Source organism: Lutra lutra, chromosome 3, assembly GCF_902655055.1.
Source record: "Lutra lutra chromosome 3, mLutLut1.2, whole genome shotgun sequence".
NCBI lineage: Eukaryota > Metazoa > Chordata > Mammalia > Carnivora > Mustelidae > Lutra > Lutra lutra.
This window is the reverse complement of record NC_062280.1, coordinates 125,497,522-125,511,590: the sequence shown is the minus strand read 5'-3', so window position 1 is coordinate 125,511,590 and position 14,069 is coordinate 125,497,522. Positions and strand designations below refer to the sequence as shown.

At 33.7% G+C, this 14,069-nt stretch overlaps 1 protein-coding gene across 5 annotated transcripts in view; it reads right to left on the bottom strand.

The window, feature by feature from the left end:
- Window positions 1–14,069, bottom strand: part of PAN3 (poly(A) specific ribonuclease subunit PAN3) — a 127,928-nt gene that overhangs the window by 84,902 nt on the left and 28,957 nt on the right. For 3 of the 5 annotated variants that reach the window (XM_047723026.1, XM_047723028.1, XM_047723025.1), the window contains exon 5: window positions 3,491–3,652. The exons of the other annotated variants lie outside the window; for them this stretch is intronic. In XM_047723026.1, coding sequence (XP_047578982.1) covers window positions 3,491–3,652 — 162 coding nt within the window. The remainder of the gene's footprint in view (window positions 1–3,490; window positions 3,653–14,069) is intronic. 5 annotated transcript variants of the gene reach the window in all.

Genomic DNA, 14,069 nt, shown 5'->3' with positions numbered 1-14,069 from the left:
CAAAGATATCAAAAAGCACAAAAAAATATGAGTCTTGAACTCAGAGACAACCCTAATAGAAATAAAATTTTAGGTCTTAGGCATACAAGGGAAAGCAAAGAATGAGTGAGCCAAGAACAGGAGCTCACGAGGAGCTAGGGGTAAAACAAAAAGTCATGACTGAAAAAAGGAAAGTTTCAAAGTAGTGAGGTGGCCAGCAGTTTTAAGCACTGGATAAAACACCCTATTTGGTAATTAAGGAGCTCTCTGACAAATTTTGAGAGCAATTTCAGCAAAAAAAATTTTTTTTTAACATTTTTACGTATTTATTTGAGAAAGAGAGAAGAGAGAATGAGCAGGGTGGGGGGAGGGCACAGAGAGAGGGAGGAGAAGCAGGCTCCCTGCCGAACAAGGAGCCCTATATGGGGCTTGATCCCAGGACCCCGAGATCATGACCATAGCCAAAGGAAGACCCTTAACTGACCGAACCACCCAGGTGTCCCAATTTTAGCAAAATTTTGATGACACCAAACTGCAGACACTGAAGGCATAAATGGGTGGTAAAGAAATCAGAGAAAATAACGAATCTATTCCATGGGTCCTCAAGTGGGAACTCCACAAAGAGAATAATGGAAACAGGATGAACATTATCAATATTTCAAAGAGCCATATGAAAAATAAATTTAGCCTTCACCACACTATGAAAAACTAAGGAAAATAATAAATGCCTTTGATTCTTTAATTAGCATGTTTTTTATATATATACACATGTATTTTTATATGTATGTTTTAAATGAAAGCATGAATCACTGTCTTACAAATGTGTAAACAGGCTCTCTCATATAAGATCCTTAATGGAAAATAAAAATATATATATATATATATATTAGTACTAAAAGGGGATCATGGGGCTCTTGAAAGAAATCCAACACTGAAGAGAATAAATGCAATTATGAATGATTCATGTGGAAACCTTCAGAGAAAAGTTTCTGTTGCTCATTTTGGTATAAGGGTTTTGTTGGTTATCTTTTGTTTTCAAAAGTGGAAAAACTTCTAAAGATGTTAGCTTAACACTAAGAAATCAATGTAAAGAAATGTTTCCAGTTCCAGAAAGAAAAGTAATTAAAGGTCACTGAGAATCAGATGGAATCATGAGGAAAAAGGACTGACCTTAACCAATCCTGCTGTTACGCATAAGTTACAATCCATGGATATAAAATATGTATGCACTCTCATCCAAAAACAAGTTGTCCTACAGAAGTTCAGTTAACCAGTTAGATAATTAAGCTAACCACAGCTGTAGTTCAATAGAGGGTATATCACATAAAGATTAAGAGAATTTAAAGTCTGACAAACATGGGTTAAAATGTCTGCTCCTCTATTTACTACTACTATTTAACCTTAATGTTACTTAGCTTCTCTGAAAATGTTTCTTCATTTAATAGTAATATTCCTCTCTTGAGCTATTAGAAAGACCAAAAGGAACAATATATGTAAAGAGCTTAGCACAGTGCCTGGCATAAGGTAACCATTTAAGAAACACAGCTATAATTACTAAAACAAAGTACAAATAAACATTTCTCTGACCTTAGGATTGAGAAGGCCTAAGATTTAAAAGAAAGGAAACAAATGAAACAGGAAAGATTAATAGATCTGGCTACTCATATTTTTTTACTCTATAAAATTTTTGTGGACAAATATGTTAAAAAGCATCATAGAGAACTTAAAAAAAAAAAGGTAAAGATTTGATTCACACGAATTAGTTTCCTTACACATCAAAAAGATAAAAACCCCAATTTTTAAAAAAAAAAGGTACTGACATACTCCTTGCACTGCATAAACAACACCAGGTATCCACAGTTTAGGAATCCACAAACATAGTAATGGACAACAGATGGGCATTTTTCAATACTTCAACATGTGATGATATTGCAAGGTGATACTGTCCTTCCAGTATCAGACCAAGCAACTAAAGCATTCCTCATGTCCTTAAAGGAAAAGAACTAGCTGAAGTATAAAATAATAGTAGTAGTTGAAATAGGAGATTCAGATAACACAAATTCAATCTTTTGTACATTGAAAAGTTTATCTATTATAACCTGTTTTAATTAAAAATAAAACAATTCCTAGCATACATTCTTAAAGTAACCTAACGATTTTTCAAGCTGTGCTACACAGAGGTACCTCAAAAGCTGACAATAGGATAAGACGGGGCAGCTGTGGAAAAGCCAAGTGGATACACCCGTGCATTTATCACTGTTTTACCCCACAGCCTACAAGCACTTCCAGTTCCACTTTTAACAGTTCTATACAGTTAGGGCCCCATTTATTCTGATTTTTTAAAACTGAAAAATAATTCTAACAATCCACATCAAATCTCTCTCCTACCAATCTAAAAAGACAAAAATTCAGTGAACTACACTGCTATTCATAATTGACATAGTCAAAACTTTTCAATGAAATTATAAGTGTATCATGACATGGACTTCTCTCCCCACCCCCAGGCTTCCCTTACCTTTAGAAAATACTATGAAAATTTCATTTGGGACAGAAACTATGTTTTGCAATATTTTTGGACTAACTCCTTTATTTTTGTGCCCAAGGCAATAAAGATATTGCTATGGTATTAATACTGAACAGACCAAAATATTGTGGAACCCCTTCGTAACACAAGGCTGGTGACAGAAATATAACCAAGTTGTTACCTTTGTTATAGCTTTTCTGTGTGTGGTACATGTATGTGGGATTACAGACGTTTGGCTAGCAATATACATTAAAAATACCCATGTATTCAGAACATTTGGGAAAGAAAAATATTCTGCTTACATCTAAACTGAAATTTGGGTTAAGAGCTATATTATACCATTACCAATTTTTTAAAATGAGAATAATTAAACTCCAAATTAAAACTGAATCTAATTCAAATTATTTCATAGGTACTTCAGAATCTTATTCAAAAGACAATTTTTGAGTTACAAAATCCATTTTCATTATTCAGTATTGATAAGGGAGAGTCAAAGACTAAAATGTACGTGCCTATGACAACATAATATTGAAGCTCGTTTTAGAGCCAATACTTAACAAGTTTGTTTACATATAATTTTTATTTAGTAAAAATGTACAAAAAGTAAACATATGAAGCTTCCTGTTATTCAGAGTATAAATGAAGTTTCCCATAATATATTTTATAATGATTTTTTAATATAGTACCCTGAATAACTTTGTGTATTAAAAATAACTGACCTCCTATCTGTTAACAAAATCCAAAAGGGAAAAACTAAATTTAGTATACTTTTAGAAAAGTAAACTATAAGCAGAGAAAGTTCAAAAAGTCACCAAAGTCATTTAGTTGGTTAACAAGCCACTAACCTTCCTTTGATTAAAAAAAAAAAAAAAAAATCACCTAAAGATATCAACTAAACCATTCAATCTCATGCCCACCATCCCACCCAGACACAGAAAGCAACCAAGATATTCACTTTCAAAAAATGTCTAATAAAATTATTTTTACCTGTAAATTGTTTTCTGTGACTCTGTTCCACCAAACCATATTGATGGGTACTCCTGATTTACACCTGTCAGCAAGGCAGCCAATAGGGTTCTTTGCTTTTCGTGCCTTTGATCCCATCGGAACTAGCCTCTCCTCCAGCATCCCCAGGCGATACTTCCTTGGCTAGGAAAAAGAAGGAAAGAAACCAGGCCACTCCTAACATCCCCCACACTAATCTAAACTAACATAACTAACATACAGATGATACCAGGGATGGTGGAATAGGAAACAAGTAAAATTTCTAAGACACTCCCTCTAATGTCCTTATCACCACCCACCATTTCCCAACCCCCTCCCCCAATACATACCTCCAAAATAACCCACAGTCCTAACAGGCTGAACAACATATAGGTAAAAAGCAACAGATGTTTTAGAAGTATACATTATAATTTTATTTTATAAAACCTTAATGAATAGAAATTAACTTATCAGCAAAGTTAAATGCCTTGCAAATTTTTTTCCACTGGCACTTACCTATTCTCACTGCAATATGAAGAAATGCTTCAAAGGGCACCAAATACAGGTAAAAAAAAATTCTCCAAACTATGTCTTTTTCTGTTCCCATTTTGCTATCTTATTTCCTGCTGAGGAACTACCTCCACTTAAAAGAAGCAGTTAATTCCTAAGGAATGGATTTTTAAAAGTTTTTTAAATTCTATGCACATTAGGCAAAAGTACAAGTCACTATGTCTTAAGTGGGCCTTCAACTTAAGGTATTAAATGAAATAAGCTCAAATTTTGTAAAAAAAAAAAAAAAATACACAACTTTCATGGGTGTTATGAGTATACCGGTAATGTACACAGAGTGATATTAAATAGCTTGTCCAATAAAAGCATGAAGTCACTGGCAAACATTATAATGAAGTTAGTAAACAACCTTAGTAGTGGTTGGCAGGGCTTTTTTATATGTGAAAATTAATGATAGTTTCCACCACCTTACCTCTCTAATTTATAGCAAATTTGCAGAAATTATATCTTTATAGGAATTTTTCCTATAAAGATAAAATATATTTATCTTTATAAAATAAAGATAAAGATAAAAATAAAAATAAAAAATAAAATAAAATAAAAATAAAATATATTTTATATATATATATATTTAAAAATATATTAAAATAAAAAAATATATTTTTCCCTTTAAGGAATGCTAATCATTCTTGGGGAGATAGTTTAAGACCTGAAATAACTTATGTTTACTCACTGTTCTGTCATAAGTCTGCTAAAGCAAATAGTTAAAATTAACTTTCTTCAAAAAAAGTGTCCTAGCCAAACATATGAAATATATAAAATATAATTTTGACCACTAGAGAAAACTAATTTGAAGAAAACACTTGATTTCTAAATTTCAAAATGACCATGCAAATAATGCCTATGAAATCATTCTATGCAAAGTAGACACTAACTACAGAAATGGGCCTCTGCTAGTAGTCTTTGACTTAGGAGGAAAAAAAAAATTAAACTTGCATAAGGTAACTAAACTACCTACCATCTCAATAATTACAGCAGTGGATAAAGTTCCATGAGGCTAAAATAGTTCCATCTCCATGCACTCTTGTGCCAATTCAATTACTCTTTATGTCTATATCACAAGCAACTTTTGTGGATGAAAATAAATATGTACCCATCAGAACATATTATAAATGAAAGAATTTTAAAGCAAGTTATTTCTAGTAATATTGCTCACAACTACAAGGCTTTGATACACAGCAAAAATACTACACCTTTATTAAGCTTTCACTAATTTAAATTTTATATTTTAGAAAATGTCTGGGCTAAACAATATCTTAACTATTAGAAAAGTTCCAACACATCAGAGTATTTATTTAAACAAAATAACCTATCAAATAGGATTACTACAAGGGCACCTAAATTTCAGTCATATATTTGAAAGCAAGTAGATTATGGCGTTAAATGGTCTTCTGTTATTCAGATCCTTCACAAATGCAGACCTGCTTTGAACTGGTTATTACAATAGCACAATTTATCTTCTTATAGCAGTGCACTAAGCAACGTAGAAAAAAAGTATTTAAATTAATCCACTGTAGCATTCTCCCTCCCCAACAGCTCATTTTTCCAAAGAAGAATTCACTACTCTCTCCACCCCAACCCTCAAAAACCTATAATTAGCCTAATGCCTTCCCTCTTAGGTGGAAGAGATCCCCAAACATGTGCCATTATAGATTTAACTTTCTTCGATAACTAGCCAGAGATTAAAATCTAATCCAAAAGTACAGCCTTCTATGTGATACTGAATGAAAAGACCTAAGATATCAATACCATTTAAATTACCATCATAAGCAATGGAAGGCAAAATGACATCTGAAAAGGGATAGCAGCAATAGAAAACATGAAGGTGAGGCAAAAAGATTACATATTACTGCACGAGACATAAATTAGAGTAAAATCTCAACTGTAAACTAATTTCCAAACTACCCTATTATTTATCCCTTGAAGGAAAAAAAATGTATGTTCAACTAAACATCTAAGAGACTACTTTGTATCAGGAATTGTTCTAAATATGTTAAATAAAACACACACCTTTCCCTCAAAGAGAATATAATGTAGTAGGAAACAAAGTCATGCAAACAGAACATACTGTGATATAAAGAATGCATATATAATTAAGGTAACATAGGGCAGAGACAAAGAGTTCACAGAGAAGACGAATGCAACTCTGAAGAAGGAATAAGTGCACCTAGATGTAGGAAGCAGGTGGGAGAGAGAGGTACTGTAGGCTTGGAAAAACGTGTATGTAGAGGCACTGTGGTGTTAGGCGAAAACCCCAAGTATTCAGTCGGCCCTTTAGAGAGGGCTACCCCTGAAGAGCAAAAAGATGAGTCTTCAAAGCAATGAAAAAACTGTTCTATAGCCTACACCAAGGACTTCAGACTTCATCCATGGGCAATGGGAAACTCTTAAAAGCTTCTGAATGAAAATTAAAGTGGAAACAGGCAGACAAATTTGTGGACTCTGACAAATTTGTGACTCTAACCTAATCGAGGTTAGAGTTTCTCAACTCTATAAGCACTACAGACTTTCGATAATTCTTTGTCATGGAGGCAGTTCTGTGCACTGTAGCATGTTTGGCAGTATCCCTGGCTTTAACCTCTAGATGCTAGAAGCACCACAGTCCCAGATGTGACAACCAAATACATCTTCAATGTCATGGGGAAACAAAACTGCCCCCATTTCAGAATCACTGGTGTAGGTGAAGGATGTGAACTCAAGGGAACTGAAACGGGAATAGACCTAATAAAGACTGGTTGGGGAGAGAACTGCTAGGTTAATGACAACTATAGGTGATTGAAAGTGGGGGCTAAGGAAATCAGAGAAGCCAAATAGAAGATGAAGAAATAAAAGGGACAGACAAAATTTTATGGAAAATGTTCACCCCTAAAGTTATTACCCTAAAATTCTTGAGATCTTTAAAATCCAAACTCTCTACTCCAGAGCAAACAAAAGCAACATCCCTCTTCCCTTTTCCTTAGCTTCTAGTAATCCTTTCCTAGACCAATCTTGAAAATGTGAGAGTTAAAAAAACAAGTATGTCCTCTTGTTGATCCTCTATTCTTGATAGCCTTGCCCCTCTATGGAATTCCACTTATGGAATGCAAGCATTTGTAAATGTCCTGTCCTATCGGTAAATAACCAGCTTTTGTACCCCACCTCCTAGTAAGTCAATATTATACATCAAAATTCCCAATCTCTTTTTGTTCCTGTAGAAAATATACAGCAGGGTCTGAAACTGTTCCTCCCTATCTCCCCCTTCCTCCCCTCTAGTTACAAAATTTTTACTTTAAGTCTCAAGATTTACTCTAAGAGTGAATTTTTATCATTCTTCACAAAATCTAAATAAACAGTACAGTAAGAAGATGAAAATAGTTTTACCCTTTATACTGAGCATTTAAAAAATAAAACAACAAGTTAGATCTGAACAAAAGTATTCAAGGATCCTTCCGTATTTAAGCTATAATGAACCCATGAATCTTCTCAAGATGTTACTAAAGATTCTGATTCAGTGGGTCTAGAGTGAAGCCTGAGACTCTACATTTCTAAAAGGCTCCCAAGACTGCTAGTACTGCTTATCTGGTGACCACACTTTAGTGAAGTTCCAGAGAACGTCACAGAAATAACCTAGATAAGAAACAACTACTGGTCCAGACAGAAACTGAAGCCACTCCCTGATATAAAAAGAGAGAAATTCAATAGTTCAACATCCCAAATCCATAAAGCTTGACCCAGATACTTAGAGCCTTCAAGACCTTTAAGACCATTACACATGCAGCCCCCAGAGCCCTGGCTCATCAAAATTTCTTGCCCTGGTTCATAAAAGCCATTTCCAATGGTTTAGGTCTAAAGGAAGTCCACCTTCATTCCTTATAACTGAGGTAAGTCTCTATGTCGAAAATAGAACAAACAGTAAAAGCTAATTTTTAGGACTGTTTGAGTTCAAAACTCTAAATGTATGCACATTTTTTCACATATTCATTCAGTCAACATTTCAGCATAAGGTTCTATGCCCTTCTTCCTAGAAATACAAAGCTAAGATGTATCCTCTTCTGAAATTTCAGTCAAGCCAAAGAAAAATCTATAAATACCATGCTTGTAATAGAAAATTTAATTAAAGCTACCAAGTAACGGACCAATTTTTCAGTGCACAATTCTTTTGGTACAACTGCAAAACAACATTTCATATTACCAGCCATATGTAGTTATATGTCATCTAATTAGTAATAAACTAGAAATCAAATTGTTATCCTAGTACAAAAAGTTTCCAATACCCTGAAATTTAAAAACTCTTTTTGGACATCAAAAACAATTGTGCTTTCACCCTTTATGCTCTGAAACAATGAATGATGATTTAAAGTTACTGTGAATGACATTTTTGGATGATTTTCATTTTATTAGTCAAAACTGCTCCATATACTTAAAAACAGTGGTACATATATATGAATTATCTTCTTTTAGACAATGCTTAACAGTTACATAAATTCATTACCTTTTGCTATAGTAACTCAGCAACCCACCTCCTGCCACTCTTGATGGTCTTAGGTCCACTAATAGAAACCTCTGGTCTAGAATCTACTACATACTCATTTGAAAATAAACCTGCATTTCTTTTATAACCTCTTCTAACTCACAATGGTCTTCCCTCAATTAATTAAATGCCTTGGCATTTTAGCATATTTATAATTATGAGAACTAAATATGAGACTGTAATTCCATTAATTCAGTGGTTAATCTAAAGTCACTGGGAAAAAACAGACCCCAAACAATAAAACCACTTGAATTTTTAAATCAAATAAATTAATTTTCATATAATCATCAAGATAGGGAACTATACCTCTACCTAATTTGTTACCTGGATCTTAAAGGCTCCTACACCTAATTAATTTAAAACAGTAAATCCAGACCTACAAGTCACTGTAGCGTGGGCTCCAATCATTTTCTACATGGGTAAAAGACTTAAACAGTCAGAAACAGAGCAAGCCAGCTGCAAAGATTATATTGTATTTTGTCTTGTCAATTAATTATTAATTATGGGCTTTTTGTGAAAACATATTAGACTCCTTAAGTTTTCATTGTTCAAATAAAAACAAGAGTAGGATGAAATAGACAAATCAGTCTATCAAGAAACAGGCTCACTGTTAAGACTCAGGGGCAGGTAAACATCTGTAAATGAAAAAGAACTTTTAATTTGTGGAATCAATGCACAGGATGACAGGATGAAAACAGAAGATGCTGCTATAAGTAAAAACTGATCTAAATGATATCAAATAAAGCAAAAAAGGATTTACATACACATGCAAACACATTTTTAAGCTCTACTATGAATCAGTCCCCCAATATTATCTGCATAAATTTAAGAAAGCCTACAAAGCAGTCATTACTTTTGTCCTTAAAACCTCAATATTACAATGGAGTTCTACTCCAACAAAATCAAGATCAGTTGGAATACTCTTGCTAAGCAAGGCCATATTGAATTTCGAAAGAACTAGAACACCAAACTGCAACTTCTTTCATTCTTTTGCTTTAGAATGGAACTAGAATATAAAATGTAGATAAATAAAATACCATGACAAAAAATTATTTTAAGTGAACATGAGTAAAGTTGTTTTTTTAAGTCATGAACCTTATTTCCACAACAAACGATCAACTGTAACAATTTTAAGTTTTTATAATGTGTTTCAGTACCTTATCAAAACCAAAGATCGTGCTAAAACGCCTATTCGCTTGTTAGCAAAATCTTCCCTTTTCATGTATTTATATGTGTACCCTTGGTTAAATTCAATCTTAAAATGTAACAGAGGATCTTCAGATCTGCTAAATAATATATATACTTGGTATTACTATTATACTCTAATATACCCTGCTATAATTGAACTTAAAGTAAGGTAGTGGTTAATCAAAAGTAAATCTCACACACATTCAGAAACAGATAAACACATTTTAAAACTACAGAATCATAAGCAATCAAGACTGGAACTACCATTTAATAAGCACAGGGCACTATGCCAAGCACTTTATACCCATTATGGTATTAATCATCATAATTCTGTGAGACTGGCACAATTGTAGAACCAACTTTACGGATGAGAAAAGTGAGGCTTAGAAGAAGTTAAAATAACTTGCCTATAATCTCACAACTAATACAACGTCAGGCCCTGGAGTTTGTACTTTTACATGATACTCTGCCTCCAATCTGAAGAAAGCTGTTCCATATTCTATAACACTCCTAAACATATTTCACTCTTACATTATACTAGCTAATCCTAAAATGACCAAATGCCAATTTCTAAATGAATCAATCTCTCTTTGAATCTAACTGGCATAGATGGTTATCAATAAGAAACAAGAGCTACAGAGGCTCCATTCAAAGAAATAAAATTAAGCAGCTCCCTGTCCCCATTTTCAAAATGCTTGGAAAAAAAAAAATACTGGGAATTAAACAGAGTTGGAGAAATTACACAGTTTGGGTTAAATTTAGCTAAAACTTCAGCTAGCATGTTTGTGATAAGAATTCTAAACTCACCTTTACTAATTCATTACTGACCCCTACTTCGTAGGAAAACAGAGATAGCCACCAGTAATGCCAAGCTATTAAAATCGGCTACTCCACTTTGTAAATACAATGATCAGAGAAAAGTAAAAAGCCAACCACACAATCTCAGAGTGAGCTACTAGTTCCTAAATCCAAGTAGTATATGCACCACCGTTTTATCAAGTTGTCATTAGGCAAGCCAAAATGCCCAAAGCTAAAACAAAATAAGGACTATACAATTACATATTGTACAGAAAAGGCATGCTGCTTCATTCAGTTCACACGTTTAAATATGGTTAAGTATCAAACACCAAACCACCACACATCTCTTTAAAAAAAAAAAAAAAAAAAAAACAAACAACCCTCTAAAACAAAGATCTGCCATGAGATCTTTTATAATCAGTCAACAGAACAAATTCCTTACAATCATAAATTTGAAGATTCTTTCTTGACCCAAGAAAAGCCAAGTGGTCACTGCACACAAAGTACCAATTAAAATTAAATACACAAAGTAGTACAAGGCTGAACTCCTGATTTGTTACAACAAAATTTAATCTGTTCTTTCCAAAGCATATCTCTATCTCAACACAATCTTGGAAATCCAGCCTGGAGTACTTTTTATTTAGTAGGAAAACAAAATTAACTCTTTCAAAGTTGAGCCCTTTTCTCTAGGAGCTATCATATTTCTAAACAAGTTTGAACCTAATGTTACTTACGCAGCATTTCAAAGAAAAGAAAAGATTAAGATTGAGGTAAAAGCAATAGAAAGAAAGTGAAATTTAAATTTGACAAAATGCAGAGAAGATTGAGAACATATTCATTTGCTAAGGGAAGTTAATTACTATCGATCATTAGCAATAAAAATGACAGTAGATTCAAATTACATGAAAACATTGATAGTTCCTTCAATTTAAAAATCACTGACTCAGCAAATAGAGAATTATCATGTTATTTTAACAAAATGAGCTTAATATTTTGTTCTTTTTAAATGTACTTAATAAGAGATCATCAGAGTAAGTGTGGCATTTCAAAAGGGACAGCATAAATCCATTATGAAATTCAAGACCAAAAACAAAATGGGGAGAAGAATTGAAACATCTCATAGAAGAGGTTTAAATCTCTAACACACACAGAGCTTTCAATGAATTTAAAAATAGCCAAATAGAAAAATGAGCAAAAGACATTAAAGAAACACCAATAGCCAATTAACATAAATGAGAAGTTCAACAGCACCAGAAATTAAATTTAAACAATGAGGGGGTTTTTTGCCTTCTACAATGACAGAGATGTTTTCAAGGCTCTAGGAAAATCGCCATCTATGAATAGGAATATAAACATGTGCAACATTTCTAAAAAGTTAAGTCAAATATCAAAAGTTTAATTGTATACTCTTTCCCTAGAAACTCTGCTTATGGAAATTTTTACTGAGATAATCACATAAATGGAAAAAGAAACAAGCATAAGGTCAATGTTTTATTCCTCTCTTGCATATTACCAGTAGCCTGTTTCCACTACCTGTTTCTCACTGTATCTAAGACTCATTTTATCTCTCATATTGCCCTAAAGACTTTTTGTTTTCTCTGAAATGTAAATAATTATCTATATCAATCTACATAAATTACTTGATCTCCCAAAATTTCTATTTCCCAAATAATCTCTCTCAAAGACCTGTTGGGGAGATTAAATAATATAAAACATTAATTTATGAAAGAATTACTTAAATTCACCATATTACCTGGAACAGATACAGAAAATCATTATCGATACGAATAAAATCAAGTTTCTATCCGTCTGCCAGTACATCATAAGAACTCTCCAGAGAGCTTTTCACCAAATTTGAAGCACATGTTTGAGAAGTTAACAGCTATGTGAGGAGGGAGCAAAAAAGAAATGTTGGAGGAGGAGAGGCCTGAACACCTCAAAGAAAAGAGACATCCTCAGAGCAGCTATAAGAGAACTACTTCTCCAGGGGGCAGTTATAACACAGCCGGATCCAGAGTGGGCAGCAACAGGTGTTTATTTATTCAACAACAGTTAACAATTTCCAAATAAGGCTAGAAAGGTCTGGCTAATACCATGTATTACTACAATGAGAACCACCATTTACTGGGCATTTCTACCCAGGAAATACATTTCATTTAGTCCTCGTAACAACTCCACACAGTAGGCACAAGATATTGTTATTATTCTCATCTTGTGAACGAAGAAAGAAAGGTTTAACTAAGCTTAAAGACACAATGATAATCAGTGAAGAAATGGAGATTCAGACTCTTGGCATCCAACTCCAAACCCTAAAACTTTAACCATTATTCAATACCGCTAGATTATTATTATTCCTACTGTTTGAGAGAAATAAAAATTCACGAAGGGGCTCTGAGCAAGCTATAAACAATAACCATGGGTGCTTCTCTGCCTATAGGAATCTGGACTCCAACGACTCAACCAATTCCCATATGGACCCATATGTTAGCTCTAAATCTACAACCTTACTACATCTGGTTTAAGTTGGGATAGTACACCTTCCCACAGCACGGCAAGTGGAGATGAATGGAGGCTCAGCCTAGTCCACTGAAAGAAGAACAGCTCTGTTTAATTTGTAATTTTAAACACAATTTTACATAGAAACATGACTTGCACAATACTCATAGGTAAATGATACCGATGTGGCTGACCTGCAAATCTAAACGCTAAGTAAAACAGTATTTGAGAACAGATACAAAAAAGTTCAAACACTGTGGTTTTACAAGTTTAGTTTTATATTGCAATTTCCATTATTGTGGAAATTAGTTATTGTTTACTATCTTCTCCATTTTCTCCTCACTTTTTATTTTTCCTGAGATCAATACTTGACTTGATGTTCCAAAATAAATTTAACCATCAGAAGAATTAAGAAAGGATTTACAATCCAAATTGTCTCTGCCATAATTCTATTTTTTTTTAATTTATTATTTGACAGAGAGAGACACAGTGAGAGAGGGAACACAAGCAGAGGAAGTGGGAGATGGAGAAGCAGCCTTCCCACAGCAGGGTGCCTGACGCGGGGTTGGAAGCCAATGCGGGGTTGGAACCAGATGCGGGGCTTGATCCCAGGACCCTGGGATCATGACCTGAGCCAAAGGCTGACGCCCAACGACTGAGCCACCCAGGTGCCCCTGCCATAATTCTATTAATTTCTCCAAATTTAGTTTAGCTTTCTCCAGAAAAGAACCCTACCATAAATACTCTCCACATTCCTTGTTACTCCATATTTTGTTCTCAAGAGTAGAAACAGTGTGAAAGTCATCTTTTGAAGACATGACAACCAAATTGTTATAAGAAAAAACTTAAATGTCAAATTAATCAGAAAATACAATATATATCACCAGTAAATTTTGTAATAAAGATGACTGAAAGAGGAATGTATAATCTTGAGGTAGAACACAGTGGGAAGGAGGTTCCAAATTGAGATAAAACATGGAAGGAAGCAGAGAAAGTTTAACTAAATTAAACTTTAGTTAG